Source organism: Crocuta crocuta, unplaced genomic scaffold (genome assembly GCF_008692635.1).
Source record: "Crocuta crocuta isolate KB4526 unplaced genomic scaffold, BGI_CrCroc_1.0 scaffold121, whole genome shotgun sequence".
Lineage (NCBI taxonomy): Eukaryota > Metazoa > Chordata > Mammalia > Carnivora > Hyaenidae > Crocuta > Crocuta crocuta.
In genome coordinates this window covers 4655241-4667656 of record NW_027528608.1, presented here as the reverse complement: position 1 = coordinate 4667656, position 12416 = coordinate 4655241, and the positions used below count along the sequence as shown (strand labels likewise).

At 42.2% G+C, this 12416-nt stretch overlaps 1 protein-coding gene across 1 annotated transcript in view; it reads right to left on the bottom strand.

Annotated features, from left to right (window-relative positions):
* The window catches only part of UBA2 (ubiquitin like modifier activating enzyme 2), a 33821-nt gene extending 25795 nt beyond the window's left edge, over nucleotides 1-8026 (bottom strand). Inside the window, exons 1-5 of the mRNA XM_077754665.1 lie at nucleotides 7889-8026; nucleotides 5105-5188; nucleotides 3385-3455; nucleotides 1999-2063; nucleotides 505-605 (exon numbers count right to left, since the gene is read on the bottom strand). Of these exons, the coding sequence (XP_077610791.1) occupies nucleotides 505-605; nucleotides 1999-2063; nucleotides 3385-3455; nucleotides 5105-5188; nucleotides 7889-8026 (459 nt within the window). The remainder of the gene's footprint in view (nucleotides 1-504; nucleotides 606-1998; nucleotides 2064-3384; nucleotides 3456-5104; nucleotides 5189-7888) is intronic.
* Nucleotides 8027-12416: the final 4390 nt, after the last annotated feature.

The following is a 12416-nucleotide window of genomic DNA, read 5'->3' as shown; positions in this document are numbered from 1 at the left end:
ATTTTTCAAATGTATCTAATTTCCTAAAAGAACTAAAAGAGAAAAGATCACAATGCTGCACTTTACAAAACTCGGTTATGAGTCCACAGGTACTCTATTATTCTCTAGCTTCATCTAAACATTTGAAACATTGAAATGAAACATTTGTGAAACATTCCACAAATACACCAAAAACTTTCAAAGTACTCTTCAGATCTATAAACCTAGACTTTAGATAAAAAATAACTCTGCAGAAAGCAGTTTCATCATATATCAACTACAGCATGACATGTAGTCTCAGTTACAAATAATTTTAAAAGGCAATTTTACTATGTTTACCAGTCTAATAATTTTAATATACAATCTCTAGTTATAATACTTTTTATTACTTGATATAGTAGTTTTATAAGAACACAAAAATCCCCACATGTTGGATGCTAACGAACCCATATCATGTAAATCCAAAGTTTACTTCTTCCCTCCTTAAGATGGCAAATATTTGGGAAGTAAACAAACTTATTTTACCTTTTTGATGGTAGTTACCTGCCCAAGGTAACCAGCAGTTCCACTCTCAATAAGAGGAACATCAGCTGCCAGACACATCCTATTAACATGGTTGCGAGCAGCTGGAAGAAAAACACTAGTTAGCAGGAGCTGATTGGGGGAGGGGGGAATCAGTTATCTTTAATTAGGATGACACCCAAACTAACTTTTATATGAAATTTTCTTATAGCTATGACCAGAGTAATAAAACTGTTACATGAGAGACATTTGCTAGCAAAATTCCAAACATAAGGAATTTGTATCACAAATTTACTTCAAGAAAAGCAACCCTATAAATAATTTTTAAATTCCAAAGTGTCACCTTTCTCTTCTATAGCTGTGCCTACTCTATTAATCTTGGCTAAAGTATTATTTCAATGTGTTCTGAGTCCTTAACTTACTATTTTTCTAATAAAATTATTTGGTAATGTATGGCAATGAAAGGAGAATGCGGAATATCAACTTGGAACTATTAAGGCAGTTTAAGGAAAGGGAGTAACGAGGAGTCTAGTAAGCCATTCTGACCCTTTCTCTGCTACTGTGTCTTTTTTTGGTGTTTCTGGCTCAAAATTGTTACAAACCACTCCACACATGTTGTTCTATATGTGGAAGAATGACTGGCTATACAATACTTAATTGTAAGAAACATCACCCCCTACTGTGAAAAGCTTAAATGGTCTCAAATGTGTACATCTAAATAGACTCTAAGCTGGTATTTTATTTTATAGCACCAGCCATACCTAAAATAATTCAAGATCCATGGCATCTATGCTAACTTTGACACCCTGCTACCACATTCTCAAATCCATGGTTTTACAGCCCTGATTGCACTTTAGAATCACGTGGGAAACTTTGAAAAATTATGATGTTCAGTCCCTACTGAGTCTGATTTAATTGGTCTTGGTGAGATGCAGGCATGACATTTCTTAGATCTCCATGTAAATGAAGGAAGTCACACTGTGCTTAAGTGATGGGATACTCTGAAACAAGCACACACCCACATACCAAATGTAGTCACCCTCTTTAGCAATTTTAACAACTTCTATCTTCACACCTTTTGGTAGAATAGCGGAGTATATGATAGCTAAATTCCTGCCTGGAACCAGTTCTAGTTAAAATTACAATCAACTGGCAAACTTTAAAAAAAAATTTTTTTTAATGTCTTTATTTTGAGAGACAGAGACAGAGAGCAAGTGGGGAAGGGACAGTGAGAGAGGGAGACACAAAATCTGAAGCAGGCTCCAGGCTCTGAGCTGTCAGCACAGGGCCCGACGCGGGGCTCAAACCCATGGACTGTGAGATTATGATCTAAGCCGAAGTTGGACACTTAACCGACTGAGTCTCCCAGGTGCCCCTCAACTGGCAAACTTTAAACCTAACCTTACTTCTCTACAGATAATACTAAAAAAGTGTAAATGGCCTTGTTATAGGGGAAGGAAAATACTTAGAAATTAAATGTATTAAAAATAATCTCACCTCTGTTATCTAAAGCATTCATAACCAATATAAACTGTCGAAAAAATTCCACATTATAGTCAGGGCTACAAAATAAAATAAAACAAATGTCACCAAATCAACTGGCCTTACACATGATATTCACAGCATAATACAGGGTCCTAAAAAGCATATTAAAGTAACAGTGCAAAAATAACTGATAGTAGGGAGAAGTCTCTGTCATACAATACATTTGAGTTTTTCCAAATATCCTAAGCAGATTTTAGAGAAATTATTTCCCCCTAATCCCTGTAAGTAACTAGACATCCTTTCTGGCCAGCTACCTAGGGCTCAAGAGCAGGATCTCAAACTGGCAGAAAGATGGCATGACTTCACAGGTTACACAGGCCCTCTCTGGGCAGCCTGGGAACATACAGAGAACACATTCCCAGGATATGCCTGGCCTCTGGCTTCACCTCACATGGTCAAGATCAGGCAGGGTTCAGGCCTCCAGGGTCTCCGCTTTTAGCAGCCCTGGGAAAGCAACACGGGATAAAGGGGGTTATAGGGCTATGGAAAAGCCTGCAGAGCAAACATCCAGAGAATTAAAAAGGTGGAGATACATATTTCATGAGAAAGTATAAGACTTTCTCCAATTCCAGACCTCAAATGAAAAGTCATTATTTTTAATACCATTTACTTTTAAGCTACACGACAACTATATAGAATAATTGAGATCCAGGGTTTCTTTGCCCCAACACTTCCAAAGTTATACATTCATGGAGATCCGAGCACATTTATGTACTGTGAACAGTATGGCCCCTTCACACTTCCTAGTGTTATATTATAGAAATCACAGTCCAAATAAACAAATATTTTGGGAAGCAACCTTTGAAACTGAAAAAAACCACAGATGAAATAAATCAGAATGAGAGCAATATATTTAGAAAAGTCTGGATCATCACATATAAGGATTTTCCATAGTTGTCTATATCTTTATTTAAAACAAAAATAAAGGCCCTTTGTAAGCTTCCTAGTAACTCATTTAAAGTATTAAAATATCTTATCTTTTAACTAACTCCTTGAAATCATTATATAAACTTAAACACAACTTATTATGTGAGTACAAGCTACTACATTCTAATTTTTCTAGAAAATCATTTTTTTCTTACCAAGTTTTTATTTAAATTTCAGTTAACATACAACATATTAGCTATTTAATGACTCAACACTTACATACAACACCAGGTGCTCATCACAAGTGCTCTCTGATAACCACTGGTTTGTTCTTTACAGTTAAGATAGAAAAACCATTCTTAAAAAGCAGAATGACTTCAAGCTCATGTATCTGACTAATAAAAATACCTTATACCTTGAAAATTTAACTCACAACAAACACAATTCTGCAACATAATAATTAGAACATACTTCATGATGCTGTCATGGTAGGCTATGATATTAGCTTTAGGGTAAAACTGCAGTACACTTTCTTTGGCAACCTGGAAAAACGAAAACACTAAAATTACTAACTTAATTGCTACAACATTCCTCTCTGTAGTTCAATTTATGCCAAACAATACTGCTATTTCACCTACTTACGTATCTTATATTAAAAACTAAAAAAGTATAAAAATGTGACAAAATTTCATTAATATTAAACTATACACATATTTATAAATTCACAGGAGAGCTGGCTCTGTCCCATATACACACCTACGTGAATTTTTGCAAACTTCAGCAAAAATATAAAATGCAGTAACTAGGTATTAACTTGTTCATTCATTCAATATTTACTGAGCATCTTCTATGTACCAGGAATTGTATGAAGCACTTGGTAAGCCAAAGTGACTCTGGCTTCAATGTAGATAAACAATGTAGATTTTATTCATGTAGATAAAGAAAACTACAAACTATGATAAATGATACACAGAAAAAGCAGAAATTGTGGGGTGCCTGGCTGGCTCAGTTCCAAGAAAGAACATGCAACTCTTAATGTTGGGGTCCGGAGGCGCAAGCCCCACGTTGGATATAGAGATTACTTAAATATATTAAAAGAATCTTTAAAAAAAAAAAAAAAGAAGTTGTGAGAGGAAGGTCTTAGTCTAAGATATTTAGAGTGTATCCCTAGAGAAGGAAGCCAAAATTTGAAAACCGAAAAGAAGAGTGGGAGTTTGCCAAAAGTGCTGGGAGAAAAGCAAAGTGAAAAGATGTTTTAAGACCTTTAGTCAAGATAGAACATTAGGGGTGTCTGGGTGGCTCAGTCGGTAAAGCTTTCAACTTCGGCTTGGGTCATGATCTCACATTCGTGGGTTTGAGCCCTGCATCAGGCTCTGTGCTGACAGCTCAGGGCTGGAGCCTGCTTCAGATTCCGGGGTCCCTCTCTCTCTGACCCTTCCCTGCTCTCTCTCTCTCTCTCTCAAAAATAAAAAAAAAACACACTAAAAAAAAAAGATGGAACATTAAAGGAACTAAAGAAAGGTCAAGGTGGCTAGAACCTCAGGGACTTCGTCTTTTTCTAAAAGGGACAAGAGCAAGGGCTGTACACTTACTCTCTTACCCCAAAATATACAGGAGCAGCCAATCTGCAGGGAACAGGGAACTAGGCTTATCCTAAGCAAACAATTAGAAATTTAAATATGAAGGGGACACCATTTACAGGATTGAGGACAGCACAGTTTCCTTAGAGGATCAAAACAGGAGGATGTAGTCTTGAAATCCTTTACCCCACATCTTTGTTTTTTTTTAATGTTTTGTTTTTTGAGGGGGGGGGAGAGAGAGAGAGAGAGAGAGAGAGAGAGCGCGCGAGTGCACATTCGAGCAGGGGAGGGTCAAAGAGAGAAGGAGACACAGAATCCAAAGCAGGCTCCCGGCTCTGAGCTGTCACTACAGAGCCTGAAGCGGGGCTCGAACCCAAGAACTGTAAGATCATGACCAGAGCTGAAGTCAGCCGCCTAACCGACTGAGCCACCCAGGCGCCCCTACCCCACATCTTTTTATTCTTCACAATCTCTCAAGTAAAAAAGACGTGGCATCCCCTATATTCTCCCTCCTACTGAAGACTCCCAATTAATCTGACATCATAAAGAGAAGATCCGTCAAAGTGCAAAAATATAAATGAGTAGATATGGTATAAGAAAAGTAAAGTTACCTGGGCCTTTGATCTTCCAACATGTTTCTTTTGAAACAAAAACTGCCTGTTGAGGTTGCTGACGTCGATAGTATCCAGATCAATCTACAAGTACATAAACTCCAGATAAATCACAAATTTTTTGGTGAGCAATATCACTATCCTCAGCATCTATAACCCAAAACTTTTGCTATCTGCTATATTAGCAGAGAAAATGACTTTCCCAGTAATACTAAAATTGCTAAACCAATAAAAATAATTTAATACATATAAAAAAATCAAGATTTAATTTCAGAGATAACTTTCTCAAAAATACTTTAGAAAGGATGCATTTTTTTTGTTTAATCATCTTGGCAAATATGTTTGGAAAGTCCTTAGATGGCATAAAATCCTATGTGTTTATTGAAAATAAACTACTCTTTCAAACCAAATAAATCAGATTTAACTGTGACCTGTTTTTCTTAAATGATACTTAACAGATTTACTGAATTTTTGCTGCTTTAGTTCAAAAGGCTTCGTCCACACACAACTCTCCATTACGATTATTACTAAGGGCTATGAAAGGAAACGTCTACCCAAGGTTGAAAAGAGAGTTTAACTTTTATCTATTTGCTGCTTAAAAATAAACATAAGAGGAGCGCCCGGGTGGCTCAGTCAGTAGGGTGTCCGACTTTGGCTCAGGTCATCATCTCACAGTTCTTGAATTCAAGCCCCATGTCCGGCTGGCTGTTGTCAGCCGGGAGCAGGCTCTGGATCCTCTGTCCCCATCTCGCTCTGCCCCTCCCCTGCTTGTTCTCTGTCTCTCAAAAACAATAAATAAAAATTTTAAAAATAAGGGTAAAAATAAGAGTGACTAAAGACTTTCTATAAGTTGATATGAAGAGTCATCAAACATTCTAATTGTGAAAACATCTTAACAGTTTTGGTTATAATTTCTGAAAATCATATTAACCACCTAAACATTTTCTATTTGTACTTTCTAAATTTATCATAACAATTAAATCAAAAAGGGGCAACTGGTGGCTCAGTCAGTTAAGGGCCCACTTTGCCTTGGGTCATGTTCTCCTGGTTTGTGAGTTCAAGCCCCAAGTCCAGCTCTGTGCAGCTTAGACAGAGCCTGGAGCCTGCTTCAGACGGTCTCTCCTCTCTCTCTGCCCCTCTCCCACTAGCACGGTCTCTCAAAAATAATAAATAAACATTAAATTTTTTAGTTAAATCAGAGGCGCCTGGGTGGCTTAGTCGGTTAAGTGTCCGACTTTCGCTTAGGTCATGATCTCGCGGTTCATGGGTTCGAGCCCCGCGTCGGGCTCTGTGCTGACTGCCAGCTCGGAGCCTGGAGCCTGTTTCAGTCTGTGACTCCCTCTGTCTCTGACCCTCCCCTGCTCGCGCTGTCTCTCTCTCTCTCTCTCTCCTAGAAATAAAAAACATAAAAAAATTTTTTAGTTAAATCAAACAGAAAAATACCAGCATTTATTGTTTAGGTGCCCAATTCACTGTCTTGTCTATTACAAAATGGTTCTTTTAATTTTTAATGTTTATTTCTGAGAGAGAGGCACAGAGACACAGATGCAGTCTGAGCGGGGGAGGGGCAGACACAGAAGGAGACAGAATCCGAAGCAGGCTCCAGGCTCTCTGCCAAGGCGGTGCTCGACCCCACGGAGTTCGAGATCATGACCTGAGCCTAAGCCGCATGCCCAACCAACTGAGCCACTCAGGCGCCCCACAAAACGGTTCTTTTAAACATGCTGCAGTAGTTACCAGCTAAGGCACAATCATATTTGATCTGTGGTACAGAACTGGATGCGAAAAATAACTTTGTAACAGCCAAAGGAAAGATGTGGAAATCCTAACCCCCCCCCCCCACTCATTTATTAATTCAGTCTGCCGGCTTTTCTTTTTTTCCATTCCGTGTTTCCATGACACTTTAAACTCACATCCAAGTTCCACGTAACATCGCCAATCTCTAAAAAGTTTACGTTAATAAAAACAATATTAAAGTCCAGCAAAAAAAAAAAATTACAGCCAGGGTACATCAATGCCAAAGTTAAAATCCAAACCAGTATCTTCACTGATATAAGCGAGTGTACCTATGGAGGTAACAATGACAGTCACACAGACTGGACCCAGAACAGAGGAGCGCGAGCCTAAAAGGAGTCCTGCCACTTGCTTCGTGACTCAAGGTAATTTACTAAAACCCCATCTAGATCTCACTTTTCGTCTCATCTGTTTTTAAAAAAAAAAGGGGGGCGCGGGGATGAAAACGGCGTTTGCAACCTTCCGGTGGTAACGCCAATTAGATGCGTTAATGCAAAATAACTGCTCAGACAGCGCTGGTCTCCGGACAAGCGCTCGGTACGCCACCCTCTGCTCTGGACCAGTATCTCTGAGTTACGGGAGACCTCCGAACGGAACAGTCACAACATCCACGAGAGACCGAAACAATCACCTCCAGCCTCCCACTAAAGCTGGGGAACTACCCTGAAGCGGAAAGACACCAGGCCGCTTCCACAGCCTAGAGCCGCCACAAATCGGCGCTGCCAGGGAGGCAGGGGGCGGCCGCGCCGCGAGACGCCCGGAAGACCCCGGCCCGCGGCCTCTGTTGGCGTCCCAGGCTGGCCGGGCGCGCAGGGAGGCCCGCTCTGGCGCCGCCAAACAGTGCCGTCTCCGCGGCCACGACCCCGGGGTTTCCAGGCCTGCTCCCGCCACCCCCTCAGCCCCCAACTCTAGTCCCGACCTCCGGAGCCCGAGCCCCCGGCCCCGGCAACACGGCCCGCCATTCAGCCCGCGCGCACTCCAGGCCCTCACCAGGTCGATGTGGGAGAAGCCGGTGAGCACGAGGTTCTTGAGAAGCTCGCAGCCGATGCCGCCCGCTCCCACCACCAGCACCCGGCCCCCGGCCACGGCCTCGGCCAGCTCCCGGGGCAGTCCCCGCGACAGTGCCATGGCGNCGGAAGCAGGTGGGGGAAGGGCGGCCCAGCTTCCGTTCATGCGCACTGCGGCCGCCATTTGGCGCCGAGCGGGCGACGCCCGGGACCTGTGGAGCGCGCGCCTAGGTCAAGGCTCGGCTTTGTGCCAAGAGACCTCTCACACCTGCAGGTGTGCTCCAGCCCGGTTGTGTTTTTCACAGACGCGCACGGAACCGCTATCCGGCTTAAGAAACCTGCGGGCCACGTTCTAGCCTGAGGTTTGAACTCCCAGCCAAGGCTTGCTTACAGGTTAAACAACAGATGCCCCTGCATGTAAGGAGCTCTTGCAAATTAACCAGAAAGCAGATGTCCCTTACACAGCTAACGTAGGCCAAGAATGTGAACAGGCACTCACAAAGAAGATCAACAGTATGACCAATAAATATACTAAAATTTAATCAAAGAAATGCAAAATAGTTTTTAAATCGTTTTCACCTATTAACCCAGAAAAAGTGAATAGGAAAACAAGCACTCCCGTTACTGTAGTTATGGATTGTAAAGCAAAGCTTTTCTAGAGGGTGTTAAAAAAATAAACAGGCATATTAAAAATTTGGTTGCAGCACCTGCTTGGCTCACTTGGTTAAGGCTGTGAGTCCATTTGGGGTCACTCAGGTCATGATCTCCTGGTGGTGGCATACAGCCTCGTAGCCAAATCTGTGCCGAGCGTGGAGGCTGCTTGGGACACTCTCTGTCTCTCTCAAAATAAGAATTTGTTCTCTTTTTAAAGTTTATTTATTTATTAATGTTTATTCATTTTTGAAAGAGAGAAGAGGTTAAAGCACTAGCGGGAGAGGGGGGACGGGAGCAGAGAGAGAGGGGAGACACAGAATCCCAAGCAGGCTCCAGGCACTGAGCTGTCCGCACAGAGCCCCACACCCGGCTGGAACCCACATACTGTGAGATTGTGACCTGAGCCAAAGTCAGATGCTTAACTGACTGAGTCACCCAGGTATGCAGTAAAGTTTATTTATTTATTTTGAGGAGAGAGAGAATGTGTGAGGAGGGGGTAGGGCAGAGAGAGAGAGAGAGAGAACGAGCTAATCCCAAGTTGACAGTGCAGAGCCTGATACGGGGCTCAAACTCATGAACCATGAGATCATGACCTGAGCTGAAATCAAGAGTCCTGGATGCTTAACCTACTGAGCCACTCAGGCGCCCCAGTCAATGAACATTAAAAAATTTTTTTTTGCTTATGTGAGCAAAATTTGATTTGAATTGGGCAGCATGCTACCTAGCAGATAGAAAGGAGCTCGGAGGAACTGTACAAAATGAAAGATTTTTATGACTAGAAGGGAAAAGGAGCAGGGAAGTCACACCAAAGCAGGCTGGTTGTTGCAAGGTTACTTTCCTTTAGGGAATCTAACAGACCTATTACCTACNATCATGACCTAAGCAAAAGTCGGACGCTTAACCGACTAAGCCACCCAGGCGCCCCTGATCAGGCAATTCCTGATTGACTGGTTTAAGATTCCATTTCTGGGAGAGCCAGAATTAAGTCTCTGCTTGGTGATATGAGGCTTAGCCTAAGCATCCCCCTTTTGGGATGGTTGTCCTTTTTTTTTTTTTTAAACAAGGGTAATTTGGAAGTATGATTTTTAAAAAATCCTCACAATGTTAAATAAAAAAGAAACAAAGCCATATGTATGAATACATTTTGTAAACACAAAAATATATTTAAAAAACAGGAAGAAAACCAGAGTTAATATTTTTGTGTATCTGTGTTTCATGGAATTGTGGATAATTTTAATTTCTTGAGTCTGGAAGTTCCTGGTGAGCACTAGTCGGGTAATCTGTCTGATAAGACCCCGGTAAGGGAAGGTAACATTGCCTGAAATAATCTATTCTTCTAAATTCCTGTCCCACAGTCCTTCTGCCTATAAAAACCTTCCATTTTGAACAATTCAGAATTCTTTTCCACTTGCTAGATGGATGCTGTCAGTCTCATGAATCATTGAATAAGGCTCGTTAGATCTTCAAATTCACTCAACTGAATTTTGTTTTTTAACATGCTAAATATTGCTACAAGAGCAATCATATTACAATATATAAATGTATGGAGTTAACACATGGCACACTTTATAAAAATAAATGTTTTAAATGTTTATTTTTGAGAGAGCATGAATTGGGGAGGGGCAGAGAGAGAGAGGAGGATGGAGGATCCGAAGCAGGCTCTGTGCTGACAGCAGACAGCCTGATGCAGGGCTCAAACCCATGAACCAGGAGCTCATGACCCAAGCCGAAGTTGGATGCCTAACCGACAGAGCAACCCAGGCACCCCATGCATCGCACACTTTAAATGTCCAGTGTTACATGCCAAATATATTCAGTAAAAAATGATCATTAGAAAAGATAAAGATAGAAAAACATAGGAAAATGCTTTTAACTTCTGTGGTCTTTCTTATCAACTGCTTGGTTCACCAACCCACACACCAAGCTGGTCTCTGAGGAATATTCAGGCTGCTGCCCTGGTACATGAGGCAGGAAGTATCAAGTGCTCAGTCAGAGTGGGGTGCACCCCTGCACCATGGGCTGCTGATGGTCCTTCTCTACAAGGGGCTGGCTCTTAGGAAGACCCCACCCTGGCAGTTAAACCTAAAGGAGGCCCTCCCAGGATGCTGATCTTGTATCTCATGAATAGGAAACCCCTTCCTTGGCTTCTCTCCTGCCTCCCTGGTCTTCCCCTTGGGCTGCCTGGGCTGAGGATCCCAATTCTGAGGGCCCTTGCTTTTCTTTGTGGATTTGTGTAAGTAGAAAGTGTAAAATGCTTCCCCACCTTAAAAAAAATCCAAATTAGGACACAAGTGCAAGGAAGTGAAAGTCCTACCCATACCTGCTCCTACTCCTGAGGGCCCTTGGTGGCCTGTGGCCTTGCTTTTCTTTCTTTCTTTCTTTCTTTCTTTCTTTCTTTCTTTCTTTCTTTCTTTCTTTCTTTCTCTCTCTCTCTCTCTCTCTTTCTTTCTTTCTTCCTTTCTTTCTTTCTTTTCTCTCTTTCTCTCTTTCATTTATTTCTAGAGAGACAGAGAGACAGCGTGAGCAGAGGGTCAGAGAGAGAGGGAGTCACAGACCCTGAAACAGCCTCCAGGCTCTGAGCTGGCAGTCAGCACAGAGCCCGACGTGGGGCTCGAACCCATGAATTGCGAGATCGTGACCTAAGTGAAAGTCAGACGCTTAACTGACTAAGCCACCCAGGCGCCCCTCTTTTCTTTCTTTTTCCTTCTTTCTTTCTCTTTCTTTTTTCTTTCATTTTTTAAATGTTTATTTATTTTCTGATACAGAGACCAAGTGTGAGTGGAGGAGGGGCAGAGAGAGACGAAGACACAACCTGAAGCAGGCTCCACGCTCTGAGCTGCAGCACAGAGCCCAACACGAGCTCGAACTCAGGAACTGTGAGATCATGACCTAAGCTGAAGTTAGATGCTTAACCAACTGAGCCCCTGAGGCGCCCCTCTTTTTTTTTTTTAAAAGTCATGTCTGGATCTTGAATTCATGACCTGGAGATTAAGACTCACATGCTCCACCCACTGAGCCAGCCACACACTTAAAGCCTTTGTCTTAATTGATCAATGTCTCCTTCGCTCATTTGTTTGTTCTTATTTAACTAATCTCTTCCCTCAGTGTGGGGCTCCTAACTCATGACCTCAAGAGTCATGTGCTCTTCTGAGCCAGCTGGGTGCCCCTACAGTTTTGCATTTAAATGGGTTCACACTGGGGCGCCTGGGTGAGACACCTGAGTGGCTCAGACATTAATGGCCCGACTTCACTTCAGGTCATGATTTCATGAGTTTGAGCCCTGCATCAGGCTCTGTGCTGACAACTCAGAGTTTGGAACCTGCTTCGGATTCTGTGTCTCCCTTTCTCTCTGTCCATTCCCTGCTTGTGCTCGGTCCCTCTCTCTCAAAAATAAACGTTAAATAAATAAATGGGTTCACAGTGGACTTATTTTCTCATATCTTGTTTCCTTAACAATATATAACAACCTTACCCTTGTTCACTTCCTTTAACTGGTTCCGTGCACCCCCAAACATCTTTCATCTTTAGTTGAAGGTGATATTTGAGGGGCGCCTGGGTGGCTTAGTTGGTTAAGCGTCCAACTTTCGCTTAGGTCATGATCTCGCGGTTCGTGGGTTCGAGCCCCGCATCGGGCTCTGTGCTGACTGCCAGCTCAGAGCCTGGAGCCTGTTTCAGTCTGTGACTCCCTCTCTCTCTGACCCTCCCCTGCTCATGCTGTCTCTCTCTCTCTCTCTCCTAGAAATAAATAAAACATTAAAAAAAGAAAAGAAAAAAATGAAGGTGATATTTGAGGTAATGGCTTGGGCCATTTCAAGGAGTTATTCAGTTTTGCTGAGTATCTTCCATCTATATAGGAG